The sequence below is a fragment of the Eptatretus burgeri genome, chromosome 17, assembly GCF_056783735.1.
Source record: "Eptatretus burgeri isolate ZD-2024b chromosome 17, Ebu_testis_v1, whole genome shotgun sequence".
Lineage (NCBI taxonomy): Eukaryota > Metazoa > Chordata > Myxini > Myxiniformes > Myxinidae > Eptatretus > Eptatretus burgeri.
Window position 1 is genome coordinate 58,322,300 of NC_140977.1, and position 23,359 is coordinate 58,345,658.

The 23,359-nt window shown below is 45.8% G+C and overlaps 1 protein-coding gene across 2 annotated transcripts in view; it reads right to left on the reverse strand.

Moving 5' to 3' along the window:
- Positions 1 to 262: 262 nt before the first annotated feature.
- LOC147010233 (myosin-binding protein C, cardiac-type-like) overlaps positions 263 to 23,359 on the reverse strand; it is an 87,736-nt gene continuing 64,639 nt past the window's right edge. For both annotated transcript variants that reach the window (XM_085863387.1, XM_085863388.1), the window contains exons 16-30: positions 14,017 to 14,123; positions 13,679 to 13,708; positions 11,179 to 11,318; positions 10,410 to 10,569; positions 10,124 to 10,228; positions 9,840 to 10,028; positions 9,249 to 9,383; positions 8,785 to 8,952; positions 4,129 to 4,217; positions 3,710 to 3,905; positions 3,434 to 3,573; positions 2,704 to 2,863; positions 2,455 to 2,591; positions 572 to 758; positions 263 to 439 (exon numbers count right to left, since the gene is read on the reverse strand). In XM_085863387.1, the coding sequence (XP_085719513.1) occupies positions 402 to 439; positions 572 to 758; positions 2,455 to 2,591; positions 2,704 to 2,863; positions 3,434 to 3,573; positions 3,710 to 3,905; positions 4,129 to 4,217; positions 8,785 to 8,952; positions 9,249 to 9,383; positions 9,840 to 10,028; positions 10,124 to 10,228; positions 10,410 to 10,569; positions 11,179 to 11,318; positions 13,679 to 13,708; positions 14,017 to 14,123 (1,981 nt within the window). In that variant the 3' untranslated portion in view covers positions 263 to 401. The remainder of the gene's footprint in view (positions 440 to 571; positions 759 to 2,454; positions 2,592 to 2,703; positions 2,864 to 3,433; positions 3,574 to 3,709; positions 3,906 to 4,128; positions 4,218 to 8,784; positions 8,953 to 9,248; positions 9,384 to 9,839; positions 10,029 to 10,123; positions 10,229 to 10,409; positions 10,570 to 11,178; positions 11,319 to 13,678; positions 13,709 to 14,016; positions 14,124 to 23,359) is intronic.

Consider the following 23,359-nt stretch of genomic DNA (forward strand, 5'->3'; position numbering starts at 1 on the left):
CACATCCTAAATGTAGATGGGACAGCATTCCCATCTGAAGGATTGTGTGTTCTTGTGAGGACACCTAGGCATAGCATCCCAACGAACACGGCACCAGGGCGCCATTTTGGATCTGGTTAAACTCCACAGGGGAACAAATCCCTGATCAGAAAGCTCTGCCGAGACGAGCACGTCTCCAACTGGGCCATCCTCCCGTCGCTCAGCTGACAACACCTGGCCTTTCCCATTGATAATTCCTCGCAGGATAAACATAGACTGGCTGTTAAGCAAGATTGCAGATTTATTGCTTTGGAAAGAAATCAATACAAGCGGAGAGAGAGAGAGAGGGAACAGAGAAAGTGAGAGATTGGGAGGGGGGGAGAGAAAGAGAGGTACAGAGTGAAATGAAAGACCACTGAAGATTATTTCTTGGGTTCTTGAATACTTTTTTTGGGCAGAACTGTGGGTTAGGGAAGACAAAAAAAATTTCAAATAAGGCAATGACTATGACAATGATAGTTGATCTCAGTAACTCGAAACAGAACTGGTGACGGAGAAAGTGATGCCAACTCTGGCCAGGTATCGATATTACCTTTCACATCCAGCTTGCATTCTATCTTGGCCTCTCCTAAAGCGTTTTCAGCCATGCAGGAGTACACCCCTCCATCAGTCAACATTGGTTTTCGGATCTCCAATGTGCACACTCCCTGCTGGGTTAGCATCCGATACTTGGGCTCCTGGGTAACGTCAAATCCGTTCTTCAACCACTTCACCTTTGGCTGAATTTTGACAACGGAATGACAATGATCTGAGCATTACTCAAACAGATGTATAAATTATAACTTGAATAAAAATCAATCACAATGCCAGATCACAAAAAGCGAAGTTGTAAAACAAGAAATTAAACATTTGCCCAAATTAGCCTTCACCCGACTAGTCTCTAAGGCAAATAGATCATGTTGAAGGAAAGTTGTCAAATCAGGGACTTGTCCACTCTTAATTTAGTGAAAGTTGTTGCAAGTCACAGAACCATGTTATCAAAGTGCTCTAATGAAGTGGCTTTCTCGACAAGAAGATTCCATCCCGATCACCCCCACTCTGGACAAGCTGCTGTTCCTCTCTCAGCAATAGTGAGAGTTTCAAATTCTCAAACAAGAGGTTGCGACAGTCTCCCTCGACATGTCGTGGGTGTTCGGCACATTCTGGCATCCTGCAATGCTTGCTAAGCTCTCTGCGTGTGACATACAAGGTCACCTTCACTCCTGGGTTTCTGACTTTCAACACGATGCTATCCATGGAACCCTCTCCCCTCCTTTTCCAGTGAAAGCTGGAGTGCCACAAGGCAAGGTCTTCGGCCGAGTCTTGTTCTTCATCGACATAAACGAGCTCTCTGATGTTTCGGAAATCCCTCTCTTCCTTCTGTAGACTGATCCACATCGTCATGGAGTGCACCATTGCAGTGATACTCCCCTCTTTTCCAGTTTGTTCATTCCTTTGCTTGTCATGTCTAAGAGTGGCCCTGTTGTTCTATTGTCAGTTCATATCTTCCATCGCCCCAACTCTCCCACGAGCCTCGGTCTTGTAGAAAAACAAATAAATAAAGTGTAAATGGGTGTATGTATCGTGAGGTTGCTCGCTGAGCAAAGGTTTGCACACCCAGCGCATGCAACCATGTCATTCATCCACCTAGTCTTGTCACAACTCGTCCACAACTTTTTGAAATGTCATGCTATGGCCCTATCTTTCAACAGTGAAGAATCACTTGAAAATTCTAGTATCCGGATTCAGATTCGGATCTTCAACAAAATCGAATCCATTCGTCCTTGTCACACACCCAACTTGTTCACCAAATTTCATCCCAATACGTTCACAACTCTTTGAGATATCATGGAAACAAACAGGCAAACAGACAGGGGTGAAAACACAATTTCCTTCCGCCTTCAGTGGTGGAGGTAATAATGAAAAACTGGAAACTAGAGTGACACCTTGCATATTGGCTCGAGGTCACTCCAGGTCTATCAGTCTGTGTCAATCCTTGCGAGTACAATGCAAGGGAAACATTGCGTTTCTAAAATTGATCATACTTTCCATACACCATGGGTTTTGACCAGTGCCGGATTAAGCCTCGGCCGGCCCTAAGGCACATTTTGAAATTTTATAGAATGGCCTGAAAAATTAAAATTAGATCTCGGGCTCATGGAAATGGACCCCAGACAAAAGATGAACTGATTCAACAACAAAATATTTAATACAAAAAAGACAAATATTTAATGTGAAAATAATTTTTGGCCCGAATTTTTGGCTGGCCCTAAGGCACATGCCTTGTCTGCCTAATGGTTAATCCAGCACTGGTTTTGACGATACTAAAACGGGGTTGTGTGCTTTCGGGAACAAAACGGGTCGAACCCATGAAATGTGGCTCACTTGCCATCGATGAAAATGTGGAAATGAAAGATTGTTATCAATTGTTCATACCTTTGGGTTTCCCCTGACGGAGCAGCTCAAGATGCAGTTGTATCCCAACACAGCAGTGCGATCAGGAAGTCCATGGGTGAAGTTGGGAGGTTCTGAGAAGTCGTATTCCTTGTACACAGCAACCTTGTAGATAATGCCTGAAAGAGGGATCATTTTGACATCATGGTCACCATTCTAATTTGTATTGTCGACTTAGAGAAAATGTTTTTTTTTTTTATTGGAGGATATAAAACCATTATTTTTCCCCACCTGTCTTGTCAATGTGAGCTGGCTCTTTGGTCTGGCAGGCCATTTCACTCTGGCCAACCAGGTTTTCGGAAAATACGCGGAAGTAGTAATCGTTTCCCATGATGAGGTCAGAAATGGTGCAATTTGTCCGGTGGTAATGCTCATAGACAGTGAACCATGTCTGAAAATATTCACATCAAAGGCAGGACATTTAACATTCACCAGCTGGAAACTCGTCCAAAAAACACAAGTGAACCCCAGACCCTGTTAAGATTAACCCCCGGCCATGCTAAGATGAACCCCCAGCCCTGCTAAGATGAACCCCCGGCCCTGCTATGATGAACCCCCGGCCCTGCTAAGATGAACCCCCGGCCCCTCTAAGATGAACCCCCGGCCGTGCTAAGATGAACCCCCGGCCCTGTAAAGATGAACCCCCAACCTTGCGAAGATGAACCCCCGGCCCTGCTAAGATGAAGCCCCGGCCCTGTAAAGATGAACCCCCAACCCTGCGAAGATGAACCCCAGGCCCTGCTAAGATGAACCCCCAACCCTGCAAAGATGAACCCCAGGCCCTGTAAAGATGAACCCCCAACCCTGTGAAGATGAACCCCAGGCCCTGCTAAGATGAACCCCTAACCCTGCAAAGATGAACCCCCAGCCCTGTTAAGATGAACCTCTTGCCCTGTTTGTCCTGTACAACTCATGCCCGTCAAACATCCCAGGGCTGATTTCATCGTTCAAAATCACATACCATAGTTTGGCGATCAGCTTTCTGTATTGTGTATCCTGTAATCTCAGAGTTTCCATCATCCTGAGGAATCATCCATTTCAAAGACACGTTGAATCCCCAAACCTCCATGACCTTAACGGTCATGGGAGGTCCTGGTTTCTCTGAAGGAGGACAATAAACAAGAAGGGGAGAACATAGTTTGTTTCCTACCTCCAACGTGTCATCTTTGTTTTCTGAGCTCTGCGAGACCAAACTACTTTTGTGACTCATGTCAGAATGTAAAAAGGCCAAACGAACCTACAACCCGAATCTTTATGTTTGCTTGGTCGTCCAAGTGGTCGATCTCCAGCTTGAGGTTGTAAACACCGGAGTCGGAGCGCTCGGCGTGGCGGATGAACAAGATGGTGTCTGTGGCGCTGTTGCAGATGCTTACTCGCTCCATGTCCAGTGGTTTCTCATCCTTTTGCCAGGTCACCTTGGGCCTCGGCTTTCCCTGAGAAGAGAAATGAATTGCCATGATGAGGTTCAGATAGAGTTGGAAAGGTGATTTTGAGATATTAAAGGATCGAGACAATTGTGAAGTGATGAATTAGAAAAACAAGAAAGTACAAGTATGAGGAACGATGATGAAGTGAGGTTGGACTTTCAGAGTTGAGTGTCCTTGGAGTGAGAACGATGTGACGACGAGACAGTTAGGGTAGGATGGGACAATTTACCTGGAAGGGAATTGCCTGATTGATCGTTTCCCCAACTTGATGGATGTACGTGTGCCGTAGATGCCTGGGCAGTCGGATGCGAGGCTTTTCTATCAGGAGGAAACAACCAAATCGAGATAGATGAGCTTTCAAAGACTTAAATGAAGACCATTCTGTGGTTGAAATGTCAGACCCGAGTTTAGTCATCGTCATGATATTGCTCACGAGTCCACAATGCCATGCTGTATCCAGTGGTATGAATGATTCACTACTCATCATTACTCTTTTTCATAGAAGATATAATAATTATAGACATGAAAGTAAGGTTCAGAATAAAGGGACCTCTCTGATGACACAGTTATCTCTTCATAATAGGTGGCTGTGTTAGGATGTACAATACTATCATTATCTAATCAAAATTATATACAGTAAACCCTCCAATATTGCGGGTTCTAATATCGCGGTTTTTGAGCTGAGATGAACCATCATTTGTGTCCCGTGCGTGAACGATTACCTTCCATTACGAGCCTTGTGGTGTTTCTGGTGCACCGTTTTTAATGATCACAAATGTGAAGTGATGGACAAAGTTAGTTATACCAAAAAGCAGAGAAAGGTTATGATGACGGGCGGAAATATCGAGTTGGTAGATCGGTTTGTTCGAGGAGAAAATGCGGCATCTGTACGGTCCGTCATTACAGGGTCAATGATTGTAAGTAGAACCTTCCTCATTGTACTCTTCCTCATTCCCAAACCTTCATCATCCTTCAAACCTTCATCATCCTTCAAACCCAGTTTCCAAACATTCATTTTCCAACTCCGTATTTGAACCTTATTGCCAAACACTGAATTTCCGACACCCGGATTTGAACCCCCGTTCTCAAACACGCATTCTCATGCACAGCTCATGAAACAAATGGAGGTGAGGGGATTTATAACGGAACATGTTTTTAACACCGACGAGACGGGATTATTCTGGAAGTCGACGTCACCTCGTACCTTGGTCCCCAAGCAGGGAAGATCGTGGTTCAAGGTAAGCTGATTTAAGGATCCTGTTACCCTTCTACATTGTGGGTTGTGGAAATGCTGCAGATGCCTTCATCATAAAACTAATGTTGGTTTTCTGTTCACTGAATCACCTTCCATGATCACCCCTTCCCCATTCACCCCTTCCCCGCTCACCCCTTCCCCATTCACCCCTTCCCCGCTCACCCCTTCCCCGCTCACCCCTTCCCCGCTCACCCCTTCCCCGATCACCCCTTCCCCGCTCACCCCTTCCCGCTCACCCCTTTCCCGCTCACCCTTCCCCGCTCACCCATTCCCCGCTCACCCATTCCCCGCTCACCCATTCCCCGCTCACCCATTCCCCGCTAACCCCTTCCCCGCTCACCCCTTCCCCGCTAACCCCTTCCCCGCTAACCCCTTCCCCGCTCACCCCTTCCCCGCTAACCCCTTCCCAGCTCACCCCTTCCCCGCTCACCCCTTCCCCACTCACCCCTTCCCAACTCACCCCTTTCCTGCTCACCATTCCCCGCTCACCCCTTCCAACTCACCCTTCCCCGCTCACCCCTCCCCGCTCACCCATTCCCCGCTCACCCCTTCCCCGCTCACCCCTTCCCCGCTCACCCCTTCCCTGCTCACCCCTTCCCCGCCAACCCCTTCCCCGCTCACCCCTTCCCCGCTCACCCATTCCCCGCTCACCCCTTCCCTGCTAACCCCTTCCCCGCTCACCCCTTCCCCGCTAACCCCTTCCCCGCTAACCCCTTCCCCGCTCACCCCTTCCCCACTCACCCCTTCCAACTCACCCCTTTCCCGCTCACCCTTCCCCGCTCACCCCTTCCAACTCACCCCTTTCCCGCTCACCCTTCCCCGCTCACCCCTTCCCCGCTCACCCATTCCCCACTCACCCCTTCCCCCACTCCACTCCACCCTCCCCTCTCTAATAGCATCATCCTGAGCAAAGTCTTGTGGTTTCTATTTACGGCAGAGTACAGTAGGGGTACGTAATATGATTACCATCACCCAGCTCGCTGTGTTGTAATCAATTAAAAAGGTAAAAGTCGTGTGTTTTTGTTTAACTTACACTGTATTTATTGTATTTACATGCTTATTTGAGTGTTAACATGCTTCATATAGATATTTACACGTTTATTTCAATAGTAATGTCTATTTATGGCTGCTGTCGATCTTCCTCGATATCTTCTCGAAGTCCAGGAACCAAACCCCCCTTTTCCCATTGGCTCTTGGTTTTCATGATTGCGGTTCCAACGATCACGGAATTTTCCAGGAACCTAACCCTCACCCCCCCCCAACCCCCCCCCCCCCCACCGCATGATATTGGAGGATTTCCTGTACATTGGATTGTTTTGTCATAGTGTGCCAACATTGAATATATTTGAAATTTTAATTTTAATTAGCAGCCTTTGTCATTGGCATCAATGACTCACTTTTTAGACTTTTTCCACAAAAAGGTGAAAATAACATTCTGGAATACCCTGAAGGTCACTATGAACATTCATCTGTGATGTAATCAAAATATGAAGGTTCTGGAGATATTACTTTCGGGTAGTGTGTTTTGTGTGGTGTTTGCGCACTGGTGTGTTCCATAATTAATCATCGACATAACTAGAACTGCTACTTTATAACTGCTGGCAGTGATAACCACGTACCAAAACGTCCCACTTTGATCAGACACTTAACCCTGACCCATGACGTTTATTACAATTCAATTGAATTCAGAATGGGATGAAAACAAATTCAATTCAAAACAAATGGAAGACCAAATACTGTAGGTAAAGGACTACATTGGAGTAATCAGAAGGAATCTGAACAAGCAAAAAGCAAAGATGAAGTCATCAGGAAGAACCTGGATAGGATTCTGGGTTCAGCTGCTTCGACTATACCATCAAACCCATCCAGATGCAGCCAAGTGAGCCTTATTCAAAAAACACCAAAAAACCCAAAAACATCTGAAAAAAAAGCTGCCACACCACATGACCTATGACATCATGATTAGCAATAAGACATTCTACCTGAGTAGCCGCTCATATAGTGAAAAATTTGTGTCAATCCGACAAGCAGTTGGAGAGAAAAACCATACACAAGTTCTGTGCGGACAAACAAACAAACAAACAAATGAAAAATCACTCGTAGAGCGACACTTGGCAAAACAGAACAAAGTGGAATGGCACTCGGAAGAGCGCATACCTCCGCCAGGTTGAACAGTTTATGTTTTGTATCCCACTGATGGGGTGGATCTGAACCAAAATGGAATCCGCTTGTTCTTGTCACCTAACCAACTCATCTATCTAGTTTTGTAACAACTCATCCACAACCTTTTGACATATCATGATATACTTATATCGTTTTTGGCCCTATCTCTTAATTTTAGAAATTAGGCGTATATTGACCTTTTTACCTGAAAAATAATTGGTGGTTGAATTAATTGACCTGATATGCAAATCCTGTTCAAATTTCAAGTCGATCCGATGAAAATTGAGGATTTTAGAACTCGCACATAAGTTGGTGACCTTTGGCCTATGTTGACCTCAAAAATAATGGGTGGATGTATTTAGGGAACTAAAATGAAAATCCTGTTCAAATGTCAAGTCAATTGGATAAAAATTGACAATTCTAGAAATTTCATCCTATGTTGACCTCAAAAATAGATGGTTGAATTCAGTGACCCGATATGCAAATGCTCTTCATATGCCAAGTCAACCGAATGAAAATTGAGGATTTTAGAAATAAGACCTATTTTGACCTTTTGGCCTAAGTTGACCTGAAAGATAATTGGTGGTTTAATTCTGTGACATGATATGCAAATCCTCTTCAAATTTGAAGTCAATCAGATGAAAATTGAGGAGTTAAAAAATTTCAAAAAAGTTGTTGACCTTTGATGACCTTTTGACCTCAAATAAGTAGGATTCTGTCGGACCACCAACTCCACCATTTGGTGAAGTTTCATGAAGATCGGTTTAAAATTGTGACCTGCAGGTGATTCAAGGTGAGCGGACAGACAAACAGACCCAAATGCAATGCCCTCTCCTCTGGCGAGGGTAACAAGTTTGTACTAAAACGAACTACGAGGCGGAAGTCGATGACACGCCGTCGTAATTCCCCACACTTCTCACTTAAAGCAAAACTGAAATATGGCAAAAAGTTCCAACAGCAATGACCTAATGTCAAATTTTGAGTTTGAAATGTCTTGTTTTGACCTCTGTGACCTTAAGTCCCCTGGGGCATGAACCAGGCATCAAATCCCCCCCCCCCCTAAAAAAAATCGTTGATTGCAAATACAAAGTTTAGTTTTAAAATGTGCCTGGAATTGTATTTTTTGGTATTTGACCTTTTGACCCCATCCCAGGGCACCAGGGGGTGGGGCCAAAATGATCCTGCTCTTGCACATTCTTGCCATGTGGTGATCATAAACCACCAAGTTTGGTGCACACCGTTTCGGAGGAGATAGCGTGACGGACGGACGGACGGACAGACAGACAGACATACAGACGGAGCCAATTACAAAACTGTGTTTCATTGACTGTGTAGACAGACAGACAGACAGACAGACAGACAGACAGACACAGAGCCGATGACAAAATTCCCCCCAATGTTTTTTTAAAGTGCGGGATAAACATGAGTTGTCGTTGACCGTGCAAATCCATTTCAATCTTTACTCACCCACAACTTCTCGAACGAGCACGGGCTGTCCCATGGTGGCTGGTGGGCTGAGTCCGGCAGCATTGATCGCCCTGACTCGGAAAATGAGTTTTTCACCAGTTGGCAGGTCCTTGACACGCAGGGAAGTTCGTGCGACTGGTTCCTTATTTACTGCAATCCACTCGGTGTCTATGAGGTCGAGGATAGAATGACAACAACAATCCACATTCTCTCCACTCCTCAGTCCTCCTCATAATTACTCGAGTACTAAGGAAGCTTGTGCGGTGTGAAATGTAGTCTGTGCGTTATAATTGGGGAATTGTATACAGAGCATTTGTGTTACATACATACGATGCAGTCCTGTGAAGTTTCATTTCACCCTTTGGGTACCATATTTAAACAACGTTTCAACAAAACAGGTGACTGTCTGCATCACAAGGTATTGTTCAATGTGTCCGATCCAAAAATCGAAGCAAGGAACCCACCTCCTTCACGACAATACTCGATCAGGTAACCATCGACACCACCTGCTCCTATCTTCTCAGGTTGTCTCCATTTCAGTGTCACAGACGTGTCCGTCACATCATCAACGCCGAGGTGAGTGGGTTCGCTTGTGGGGGCTACGGTGATAAAATGTTTCGAATAAATCATCATCACACCATTTGAAAGCCTTTATCCCTGAGCAAGGGTCAGCTTTTTTGCAGGCTCCAATCAAGGTACCCTTTCTTGTGGCAATGTTTTTTTTTACAGCCGGATGCCCTTCCTGACACCAACCCTTTAGTCACCTTCGACCCTGCAGGGATAATTACCAGTACACTGGTGCTCATTTTGCTGACCTTCGGAAGGATGACAGGCTGAGTCAACCCCCCTGATGCTAACTCAGGACCCCAAGGATCCCAAGCCACCGCCTTAATCACGGAGCCACACCAGGCTCATAAAATGTTTAGAATAAATGAAGATGGTGAAATTGGCAAGAAAGATGAGAGAGATGATGATTGGTTGAAAAGACTCTACAAGACAATGTTTATCGAGAGGTTGTGGAAACATTTACAAACTGCATGGCTATGAATTCTCACCCAGTGGGATGAAAGGCTTCGATGCTGGTCCGTGGATGGACATTCCAATTTCATTGACTGCGTAGACCCTGATTTCGTATGCGATGCCCTCAATCATCTTCTTGCATTCAAAACACGTTTCTTGGATCAAATTGTGACTTAACTTTATCCATCGATGACTTTTCATTTTCTTCCTTTCCAAGATGTATCCTACAGAGAAGTTTCATCAGATATTGTGAGCCTATAAAAAATAATGAAACACACATAGGGAAATCAGGTAGTAAGAAAGAGGTAGGGATAAATACCTGTAATAGGCATTCCTCCATCATAGTTAGGAGCTTCCCAGGAGACTGTGCAGCAGTCTTCTCCCAATTCACTGATCTGTGGGCTCTTCGGAGGATCAGGGACATCTGTCAACATCACAGGTGAATCCGATGGATGAGGACAGACAGCGACAACAATTCGCCTCAAATCTTTCCTTTTCATGAAATGCCTGCTTTATCGTTTACCTTTTTTTAACATGAACTCCTCTTACTGATTGTTCTTAAATCAAAGTTCCATTTGTTTCACCCTTAATTGTCATCGACTTACCAACAACCTTAATGAAGAGTGTAGCGTTGTCTTCTCCAGATGGGTTCTGCACACAGATTTTGTAGGTAGCTTCATCATCTCTCTCTGCTCCCTCAATGGTCAATGCAGAGCTATCTTTTTGGTTTTCCAGGAACACTCGACCTTCTGTGTCACTCAGTACCTGCAACCAGCACCCAATCCTGAGTGACCACTAACCAGCATGCAATCGGTTACAAGCACCCAATATATATATATATATATATATATATATATATATATATATATATATATATATATATATATATATATATATATATATATATATATATATTTTTCTTTCTACATGCTTGGGAGATAAGACCCATTAAGACCCCAAAGACCCATAAGATCCTTAAGACGATTGAATTCCCCAAACAAAATTAAGACACTTTAAAACCCCAAATACCCCAAAGACGGTTAAGATCCCTAAGACTCTTGAAGACACCTAAAGCTCCGAAAACCCTTAAGTCTTTTGAAGACCCTTAAGACCCCCAAATACCCTTTAAGACCTTAAAGACATTTAAGACCCCTTTACCCACTGGTGTTCCCTTAACACCCATTTACCACCTGGTGTTCTGGCTCTCCTGCCCGCAACACAGTTTTTTCAGCTACCAATTCTCAGCATCTGACATCCATCACCAAATCACTATCCGGTAACTAGAACACTGCACTTAGCGGTGAACAGTTCACACGACAAAGATGTCAATTTCTGACATTGTATATTGCCTCCTTTGCTATGTTCCTCTCCTACCTGCTCACCCTTGGACCAGATGACCGTCGGTGGTGGTTCTCCAGTAATGGGTACATTTAGGCGAAGTTTGTTTCCTGCCACCACAGTGATGCTGTTTTCACTCTGCTTCCCATGACAATCCAAATGTATCTTTGGAGGCTCTGCAAGCATTTCATTGTAATATTTAAACAGTGCACACAGCCAAGTCTCTATAAGGAGGAGAGATAATTAAAGTGTGGATAATCGACTGAACCACAAACACACAGACAGAGGACCAAGAAACTTGGCAATGTGTAAAAAAAAAAAAGGATGATTCTTCTCTAACTTGGACATGATGCACATTCCATCCATCCATCTATTGGGACCATACTCTGTGCAGAGCATTGGTGCTGCCTAAGCAGTCTCCTTGGCTATTGGGTACAATCCTGGACGGGTCGCTACTCCGACACAGGATACCAGCAAGCTGGCACTCATTTTGCCGACCTCAGAAGGATGACAGGCAGAGTCAACCCCACCTGCTATTAATTCAACAGCCGAGCAGGATTTAAACTCAGGATCCTAGGATCCCAAGCCCACCACCCGAACCATTAAGCCAATATCAGGCATGTGATGCATATTAAAGGTATAAAATGAACTTATGGTTAACTTAGATGTAAAAATGTGAAGGTTACATTACATCGGATAACCTTGTGAATGTGCCGAAGGCTGCTTGAAGGTAAGTTATCAAAGTGGTCCACATGCAGAACCACACACTGACTGACCGACTCTACTTGCTCACACATCGGTTACAATACCTTCTGCCGTCCCTTCAAGAACAAGCTCGGGTAACAACAAGGATGTGTGTCCTGATAGTTCACATATTAATTGATAAGTAATGGTACTTGATAAGTAATGGTGGTTCTCCAGTTAACTTTTACCAAATACAAGACAAACACCATTACCACGACATGCGTGCATGTGGGAACGTATTGTTAGCCTCGTGTTCCCGAAGGAATATGAAATGTTATTGTCAGTACTAACAGTGATGTGTGTCAGTCAGTGAGTCTGCACTGGTTCTCGGATCTACTGTAATATATATATATATATATATATATATATATATATATATATATATATATATATATATATATATATATATATATATATATATATATATATATATACTCCGGTGAGGCTCTGCATTGTTAAATGACTCTATCTTGTTGAATGATGCTCCCCCTGTAGGATAGGTGGAGGGTTATAACAGTTGTTGGGATTGTAAATTAGTGACAGTTTTGAATCATACCCCAGAGTTTATTAGACTGCTAGACTGGAGGAGTCAGCCATCACTTATGTTTTTTAGCCCCCACTGGACTGGTCTGAAACGGGGGGGGGGGGCGGGGGTTCTAGATTTGGTCTCGATTTTCGTGTCAGTGTGTGCGTGCGTCCGTAACCATATCTCGGACATGTATGGATCGATTATATTCGTACTTGGCACAACGACAACAAATGATGGCATAAGATGTACATCATATCGTTTTTGGATGCGATCAAAGATGGCCGACCGGCGGCCATTTAAATCGTAAAAACACCTGATGTTGAAAACATCCTCAACCATTTTTCCGACATGCATGGTCCGATTGTGTTCAAACTTGGCAGACAGATAATGAATGACAGCGTACGGATGCACGTCATTTGTTTTCGAGATCAGATCCGCGATGGCCGACTGGCGGCCATTTTGTTACTTAAATGTGTCCCCAACCATTTCTCAGACATGCATGGTCCGATTTTGTTCAACCTTGGCACAAGCATAGTACACGATGGCATACATGTGCAACTCATTTTATTTTGTGATCTCATCAAAGATGGCCGACTGGTAGACCAACACCACCAACACCGACAGCAAAAGCAACATTCATGAGTCTAGGAAATGAGGCAGCCAACTCGTGGGTATTTTTTATGTGATATATTTTCAGATCAACTGGCTGGTTGATGGTAATCACTGAACAAGGTAACATGGCACCATCAATATGTCTCACACGTCCATGTTGAAAGAAACCGAGCCCGGTTATCAACCACAAGAAGTAAACATGTCGTGACATCATTAGATCTGTGCGTCCAAAAGGAGGCCTTGGTTGAGTTACGAAAACCTTTACCTGCAATAAATATCATCAAAATGATGTTATGTAACTTTAATGAAGGTATTGTAAAGAGTTTTCTGATAATGTGTTATTCCCTACTCTCTTCTAACTTAATTTAATTTCCACTTCTCCTTTTCCTCCCCTTCCTTTTGTCCACCAACTTTAATTTAATGTCCACCAACTATTGCTGGTAGATGGGCCACCTGTTTCACATCCATCCAAGGGAAGGCACGCACATTAATGAATCACCTGCCTGTGAAACAACTCGATGAGAGTTTATAGTTGTGTCGGGATTCAAACCCAGGCCAGACAGCTTCGAGGTGAGTGTGTTTCCTCCCGTTATACAAGGCTATTTTCTGACATGCTTGTGTAATTAGTTGATTTTGTGGAAAATTTCATACCTTGTTTCGGAACGTATTCAATTTTCACCTCTGTATAGGAACAAAAATAGAGACGTACATGAATGAATGAATGAATGAATGAAAAAAGAACGAGTTATTATTATTCCTCACCATAGCTCACGCATCTGATAAAGTCAAATGGAATAAGGTGGACTTGTTGAAGGCAAGGTTGGGTGATGATCCCAGGTGACATTGTGTAAGGTGGACGAGTTGAAGGCAAGGTTGGGTGATGATCCCAGGGGACATTGTATAAGTGCACATACAGTGATATACACACAGGATTTATGAAATAGGGAACTGATAGCCAACCAAGAGGCAGATGGACAGACGGTGATTACCCAGCATGTTGAGCTTGGCAGACAGTGAGAAGGCATAACCGTCTGGGATGAACGTGTAGTCCCCCTCGTCTTCAGGCCGCACCTTCTCGATCACCAGCTTGTGAATTCTACTCGGAGAACACAAGCCAGTTATGCTTGGTTATCGAAGATCATGTGTACATTTTCTACTTTATTTCATCGATGGTATTTCCATGTGTAGCCAATAATTACATGGTGCTGGACAAGTAGCCCACTTATGATGTGATTTCATTCACAATTATTAGAACACGTGTACAATACATTGCGTGCATCCTCATCAATAATTCATTCTAAAATTGACAATTACACCATTCCAGACAAAGTGAACATTTCCATTGCAGGAGCTGATCAGCGACGATGAGTACAAACAATTGCCTTAAGAACGGCACTCGGGAGAGCGTATCCATACCTCCGCCAAGCTGAACAGTTTATGGTTTCTCTTCTGCTGATTGGTCCATCATGGCTGTGTCATTATAAACATTGTTTTGACCCATTTGTTCAGCATTTTAACATCGTTATTTCAGCAGTCCCTTAATGTATAAATGTAAGAATTTTTAATCAAAGGGTGCTATAAAACATGACCAGTTATACAAGGTGTCAGCATGTGACTCATAATAACATTCAGTCACATTATCTGCTTAATGTGGTCATGTGCAGAACCATGTCCCCCCAGGAACCCTGTCCCTGTCACTTCATGACCCTGGACCCTCAGGAACCCTGTCCCTCTCGCTCCGTGACCCAGTACCCTCGGGTACCCTGTCCCTCTTCTTTTGTGACCCTGTAGCCTCAGGAACCCTGTCCCTCTCCTTTCGTGACCCTGTACCCTTGGGAATCCTGTCCCTCTCCCTTCGTGACCCTGTACCCTCAGGAACCCTGCCCCTCTCCCTTCATGACCCTGTACCCTCAGGAACACTGTTCCTCTCCCCTCAGGAACCTCGTCCCTCTCCCCTTGGGAACACTGTCCTTGTTCTCTGTCCCCTCGGGGTCCCTGTCCCCTCGGGAGGATATAATAGACATGAGACACACAATGTGCGCACAGTCCAGATGAAGACTGCACTTCGGTATACAATTGCCTGATCTGATCAGCCAGCTATTCAGTTGATGGTCCCTCATAATAATGTATTATATAATTATAATAAAATAAAAATAAAAACAAGTTAAGGTACATTCAAAGTTCACTGCCCCCACGCAAAATACATAAATAAATAACAAATCCTCCAGCATGCGACATTGCTGGGACACCTTCGGCACCCAGCGATGCCGCCATGCAGCACATGGAGATGGAATGGGAGGGAGTGGTGTACAATAATTGATTAATTGCAAAATTATTATTAATAATAATCGTAAAATAATTAAATTTTTTATCAATTGGCTGAAAGCATACTCAAACCACCACCGTTCCATCCAAATTTGTAACTTTTTGAAAATCAAGTAATTCATCGAAAAATGAATAATTAATCGATTAATTCAGGTCAGGTCAGGTATGGGAGCATGTGCCAGAACAGCGCGTCGCTGCGTCCACTTTCCGCCGGTACTCCGAGGGCCTCCGTCTGGCCATCCCCCAGGCAGATGCCAGGCCCATCCCCATCTCCTTGAGATGATGGTCAACCTGCTGCAACCATGAGGCACGTGGTCGGCCCACTGGCCTCCTCCACTCATGAGACTCCCTCGCTGAGAGAATCTGGTGAGCAGGATCAGCGTCAGGAAAACGAGCCACATGTCCATACAGCCGCAGCTGACGCTCACGGACTATGCAGGTAACAAATCTCATCCGAGTCTCTCTCAGCAACCGCTCGTTGGACACAAAATCCGACCAGCGATAGCCAAGGATTCTCCGAAGAGACCTGGTACCAAAGGAATTAAGTCTCCGTCTCAGATCCTTGGTCAAAGTCCAAGTCTCGCACCCATAGAGCAAGACTGGAAGTACCAAGGACCTGAAGACTCGGACTTTCGTCCTCCCGCACAGGTACCGGCAGCGCCACACTCCCATGATCCAGTGAATCCATGACTCCCCAGGCCCGACCCAGACGTCTATTGACCTCCGGCTCACAACCTGCGGAGACATGAATATCACTGCCAAGGTAAGTGAATCTATCCACGACCTCAACATCCTCACCACAAACAGACACAGACAGGACAGCAGCATCCAAGATGTCACCGAAAGCCTGGATCTTTGTTTTGACCCAAGAAATCCGTAATCCCAACGGCTCCGACTCCTCATTCAGCACCTCGAGGGCCCCCAAGAGGATGTCTAAAGTCTCCGCAAAGATGACTGCATCATCTGCAAAATCAAGGTCCGAGATCTTGACATTGCCAAACGATGCACCGCAACTTGATCTCTCCGACATCCTCCCAAAAATCCAGTCCATACAAGTGCTGAAAAGTGTGGGGGCAAGTACACATCCCTGACGAACTCCAGTAACAACTGGAAATAAGTCAGAGGCGGTACCACCACACTTCACAGCACTCTCAGTACCAGAGTAGAGTTCAGACATCAGATCGATCAGTTTCGGTGGCACCCCACGAAGACCAAGAATCCTCCAGAGGACATCCCGATTCACTGAATCGAACGCTTTACAGAGATCAACATAGGCTGCAAGCAGCCCCTGCCGAAACTCTCGTCTGCGTTCAGTGAGGACACGAAGAGCAAGGATACGGTCAATCGTTGACCTCTTTGGTGTAAAGCCTGACTGCTCTGGACGCTGGTGCTCAAGCAGATGGTGGCGAACCCTATCAAGAATTATCCGAGCAAAGACCTTGCCCGGCACTGAGAGCAGCGTCACCCCTCGGTAGTTGTTGCAGTCTTGGCGATCACCCTTCCCTTTCCAGAGAGGGACAACAAGGCCCCTCTTCCAGTCAGTTGGGATGATGCCTGTGTTCCAGGCAGAGCACAAAACTGCATGCAACGACACGAGTGCAGCATTTCCACCAGCCTTGAGAAGTTCAGCATGGATGCCACAGATCCCTGGAGCTTTGCCCCGTTTCAACTGGTTCACCGCAGCCCGTGTTTCCACAAGCGATGGTGGACCACAGTTGATTCGAGGGTCAGCAACAGGATTGTAACACCCTTGACGTCCAACTCGACAGCTGGGGGATCAGCCTGGTACAACCGCTCAAAGTAACCGGCCCAGCGGGCCTTCACTTCAGACTCCTCTGTCAAGAGCCTACCACTCTCTGCTCGAACTGCAGTGCTCCGAGGGATGGGCTTGATGAACGTAATGCGCGAATTCCCTGTAAGCGGGACGAGAATCACCTGTCCACAGGTGATGCTCTACCCTCACAGATTCCTCGCACATAGGCCTCCTTGTCCACCCTCAGTGCACGTACAGTTTTACGCCTCAGCTCCCTGAACAGCTCAGCTCTGCCATTCAGCCTGGCCCTGCGACTCTGGTCAATGGTATCCAGTGTCCCTTGAGAGACAAAATTCTTCTTTGCCCTGCGGTGAACTCCAAGGCATCCACCGGCAACATCAAGGACGGTGGTCTTGAAGGTGCTCCACAACTCTTCAGGACCCCCCAAGCACCCAGACCCCCCAAGTGTCCACTCAGCCTGTTCGCAAACTCCTCAGCTACTCTCTCATCCCTGAGCTTGGCAACATCCAGCCTAGGCTGGGATGGTACCATTCTCCAGGATTTAAGGTGCAGCTTTAGAGTTGCTACAACAAGCCTGTGGTCAGTATTGAGGAACTGAGCACTCCGGTAGACCCTGCAATTCTGGATCATCCTCCAACGACCGTCAATGAGGACATGGTCAATCTCCTTTGCCACACCGCCAGCGTTGGAATACCAAGTCCAGCGATGAGCTTGCGGGCGCTGAAACCATGAACCAGCCACCCTAAGTCCATGACTTCTTGCAAAGTCAAGGAACTTAGTGCTATTCTGGTTCATAGTTCCTGACCCATGGGGACCAACACACACCTCATAACCATCCCTATCAGTTCCAGTCGATGCATTGAAATCCCCCAAGACTAGAAGTGTATCTCGTCTGGGGCACTGATCAACCACAGACTCGAGTGTGGCGTAGAATGCATCCTTCACGGTAAGATCACTCGCCTCAGTCGGAGCATAAATAGAGACCAGGGAAATGACACCTAAGGAGTGACGAATCCTTAATCTCATAATACGCTCGTTGACTGGTGTTACCTCAATTATCATTGGGGTCAGCTTATTGGACACAGCTACAGCAACTCCTTGGGTATGGTAACCATCAGAGCGACCAGACCAATAGTAGGTGTAACCACCCACCATTATCTCGCCGCAATCCGGTCTCCGAACCTCAGAGAGAGCTGCAATCCCGATGTCCAAACGCTTGAGCTCAGATGATAACAGAGACAGGTGATCATCCTCTCTTAGGGATAGGACATTCCAGGCACCCACCCGAAGGGACCGCCTCAGGTTAACCCAAGGAGACCGCCGTCTGGTGGACGACACCTCAGCACCACTCCGACACACTCTCCCGCAATCTGACCCAGGGATGTTACCCCGTGGTTTCCCTCCTATCAAAGATTGGGGGTCCCGAAGGCTTTGCCCCAATCCCATCATCCGGTGAGCTGCCCTGCGAAGGGAAGCTGCACAGGAGGTACTCCCACGGAGTGGGTTTTCAGATTTTTTGCGTTTTTGCGTTTTGCGGAATGAAGCGTTTTACGGTGGCTGGAGTGCAAATCCTGCCACCAACCTCCTAATAAGAAGTAACCCAACTGCAGGAGGACGTCCGCAGACACAGTTGGGCACTAGATATGGATGGCCGTTGGCTCACAAGGAGCTCCTCCGCCCTTTGACAGGTTTTGTTTTTAATCCTGCTGGGTGTCCATATCCAAACACCCTCCTCACCAGAAAACCTGGTGGGGGAGACGGTTTAGTCGCCGACAACCCGACCATGGAACAGGTTAGTACAGGTTTACATGGTACCTGTAGCAGGTCACAGATCGAACCTGACCTGACAAGAGTCAGGTTAATTGATTAATCAATAAATCAAAAATACCCTTTATAGCCGAATCACTTGTGAACTGTCCTGTCCAAATATCAGCTTTCTCACCCAAAAGGTGCCTGAAATATGTACAGATGAGAAAGAAAATCAATAAGTAATTAATAAATCGATAATAATTAAATAATTAATCAATTTATTGATTCATCAAAAAATAAAAAATAAAAAAAACCGCTTCTTTTTTTTTTTACCAAAGCACATCTTCACTTTTGTCCACAAATTTCAGCTTCCGAGCTCAAAGGATAGCTGAGATATCGCCCAGACAAACAAGAAAACAAACAAACAAACGGAGTAAAAACTGAGTACTCCCTTCAGAGCCCCGCAATGACGTTGTACATCGCCTGCATTATGGAATTGGGAAGGAGCATGTACAATAGTAATCTATATATAATGGAGCAAGTGTATGTGTTATGTATATACACCACATGGCCAAAAGTATGCGGACACCCCTTCTAATTGGTGGATTCGGCTATTTCAGCCACACCCATTGCTGACAGGTGTATAAAATGAAGCACACAGCCATGCAATCTCCATAGAAAAACATTTGCAGTGGAATGGTCCATACTGAAGAGCTCAGTGACTTTTAACGTGGCACCGTCATTGGATGCCACCTTTCCAACACGTCAGTTCATTAAATTTCTGCCCTGCTCGAGCTACACAGGTCAACTGTAAGTGCTGTTATTGTGAAGTGGAAACATCTCGGAGCAACAACAGCTCAGCCACAAACTGGTCGGCCACACAAGTTTACAGAACGGGACCACTGAGTGATGAAGCGCGTAGCACGAAAACATCGTCTGTCGTCGATTGCAACACTCACTACCGGGTTCCAAACTGACTCAGGAAGCAACGTCAGCACAAGCACTGTATGTCGAGAGCTTCATGAAATGGGTTTCCATGGCGAGCAGTTGCACACAAGCCTAAGATCACCATGCACGATGCCAAGTGTCGGCTGGAGTGGTGTAAAACTCATCGCCATTGGACATGGAGCAGTGGAAACATGTACACTGGAGCGATGAATCACGCTTCACCATCTGGCAGTCCCACGGACGAATCTGGGTTTGGTGGATACCAGGAGAACAATACCTGCCCGGATGCATGGTACCAACTGTAAAGTTTGGTGAAGGAGGAATAAAGGTCTGGGGTTGTTTTTCATGGTTTGGGCTCGCACCTTAGTTCCATTGAAGGGAAATCTTAACACAACAACATGCAATGGCATTCGAGACGATTCTGTGCATCCAACTTTGTGACAACAGTTTGTGGAAGGCCCTTTCCTGTTTCAGCATGACAAGGCCCCTGTACAAAAAGCGAGGTCCATACAGAAATGGTTTGTCGATAACAGTGTGGAATAACTTGACTGGCCTGCACAGAGCCCTGACCTCAACCCCATCGAACACCTTTGGGATGAATTGGAACGCCAACTGTGAGCCAAACCTAATTGCCCAAAATCAGTGCCTGACCTCACTCATGCTCTTGTGACTGGATGGAAGCAAATCCCCACAGCAATGTTGCAACATCTAGTGGATAGCCTTCCCAGAAGAATGGAGGCTGTTATAGCAGCAAAGGGGGTCCAGCTCCATAGTAATGCCCATGATTTTGGAATGAGATGTTGGACGAGCAGGTGTCCACAAACTTTTGGTAATGTTGTGTATGTATGTTTGTATGTATGTATATGTATGTATATGTATGTATGTATGTATGTATGTACGTATATCCGCTTTTCATCCATTGGTCGGACAGCTGACCTGATGTCACCCACAATTGTAACCTGATATACTTAACCTAAACTACCCAGAGGACCCAAAAGACCCAAACAACCCCGAGGACCTAAACGACTCTGAGGACCTAAATTACCCCAAGGACCCAAAATACCCCAAGGACCCAAAATACCCTGAGGATCCAAAATGCCCAAAAAACCCTGAAGACACAAAATATCTCAAACACCCCAAAGACCAAAAAAGACTCAAAAGGTTCAAAAGACTGAAAAGACCGAAAAGACCTGACAATCCTTAAAGACCAAAAAGACCCCAAAAAAACCCTGAAGACTAAAAGACCCCAAAGACCCTTAAATACCCAAAATACCACAAAGACCAAAAAGACCCAAAAGAAGGAAAATACTGGAAAAAAACGAAAACACCCCGAAGACCTAAAAAACCTGATGATCCTTAAACACCCAAAAGACTGAAAATACTCAAAAGACCGAAAAGACCCTGAAGACCTTTAAAGACCCAGAAGACCTAAAATACCTTGAAGACTAAAAGACCCTGAAGACTAAAAGACCCAAAAGACCCTTAAATACCCAAAAGACACCAAAGATTCAAAAATACTCCAAAGTCTGAAATGACTCAAAAGACCAAAAAGACCCTAAAAGACCTTTTCAACACACAAAAGACCCCAAACAACAAAAAATACCCAAAGCCAAAAAAACCCAAAGACCCAGAAGACTCAAAAGACCAAAAACACCCCGAAGACCCACAAGACACTAAAGATCCTGAGGACCCAAAAGACCCGAAGGAACTAAAGCATCCAAAAGACTCTGAGGACCCAAAACACTCTCAGACACAACGGGCTATCTGGGACCAATGGAAATTCTACATAATGTAAAATGTGACTTCAGTTCCAGAACCCTGCCCCCACACACACACACACACACACACACACACACACACACACACACACACACACACACACACACACACACACACACACACACACACACACACACACACACACACACACACACACACACACACACACACACACACACACACCGTCTTCAACCCCCTTCCAACTCTGTCCTTCTTTGTGACCCCCTCCCACCTTGCCACCACACCCAAACTCTTTGCTCCCCTCCCCCTTTCTTCAAATCCTCAAACCTCCTCCAAACCCAAAGTCCTCAACTCCCCCCCCCCCAAAAAAACTCACACCCCTCGATCCTAACTCTGTCCCATCTCTGCCCTCCTTCCCCCAACCCAACTCTGTCACCCCCTCCCCCATCCTTCTTCAAGTACTAAAATTCCCCAAACCCCAAGTACTCAACCCACTTTCCAACCCGAAGTCCTAAATCCCCCCTCCCCCATTCCCAACATCTCACTCTCCCTCTTCCAACTCCATGCACCCCCACCCCCAACTCTATCCTCCTCTTCATTTCTTCCTGTTCTTAACAACATTACATAACCTTACACAGGGAACTTTGATGCATGAGAAGGCCATTCAGCCTATCATGCCTGCATCGTTCCTGTTCCCAGTTGTTCAGATCAATGATAAAAGTAAATAAAGATGGAACGTTACATTCACAATCACTTCCCTCTTTCTTCTGTTATCCTCACTATAAATTCAAGGACCTGTGTTTGTGTGTTTGTCACACTACTCCTCTGTCAGTTCTGGGGCGATTACATCCAGACTTTTTTACATCCGATTACATCCAGGTTTAAGTCAATTGGGGCCTTGGGAATATGTTGGTGAAAAAGGATATAAATAGAGAGCGAAGGAGAAAGGAAGAGGTGTACATAAAATGTGATAGATGCTCAATGTGGGCCACATCAAGAATAGGGGAAGCGGGAGGGTACTCACTGTTGTAGGAAGTGTGAGGAAATAACCCACTTGAGGATAGTTATTACTAGTTTGAAGGAACGGGTAGATAATTTTCAGCAAGTAGCATAATGTGAGAAATTTGTAGATAATAGTTGGTTACGGTTGTGGAGTGAGGTTGCTGAGGATATTGAAAGTGGTGATTGTGCCGTGGATGCAGGCAGTGGTGACGGTGCAGTGGGAGCAAGCAGTGGTGACGGTGCAGCGGGAGCAGGCAGTGGTGACGGTGCAGCGGGAGCAGGCAGTGGTGATGGTGCAGTGGGAGCAGGCAGTGGTGATGGTGCAGCGGGAGCAGGCAGTGGTGGCGGTGCAGCGGGAGCAGGCAGTGGTGGCGGTGCAGCAGGAGCAGGCAGTGGTGACGGTGCAGCGGGAGCAGGCAGTGGTGACGGTGCAGCAGGAGCAGGCAGTGGTGATGGTGCAGCGGGAGCAGGCAGTGGTGACGGTGCAGCGGGAGCAGGCAGTGGTGATGGTGCAGCGGGAGCAGACAGTGGTGATGGTGCAGCGGGAGCAGGCAGTGGTGGTGTTGTTAGTGCAGGCAGTGGTTGAGGTGCAGCGAGTGTAGGCAGTGGTGGTGTGCAGCAATAGAGATTGGAAGGAATGATATCTGGGAGACATTATTTTATGTAGGTGATGACATTATTAAATATGTTGATTCTTCATTCTGCAGGAAGGAATGTAGACATTGAGTTCATGACGGTTTTGAAGGAGCAGGAGTGAGGGACATTGAAGGAAGGGTAAGGCCTAAGTCACATTT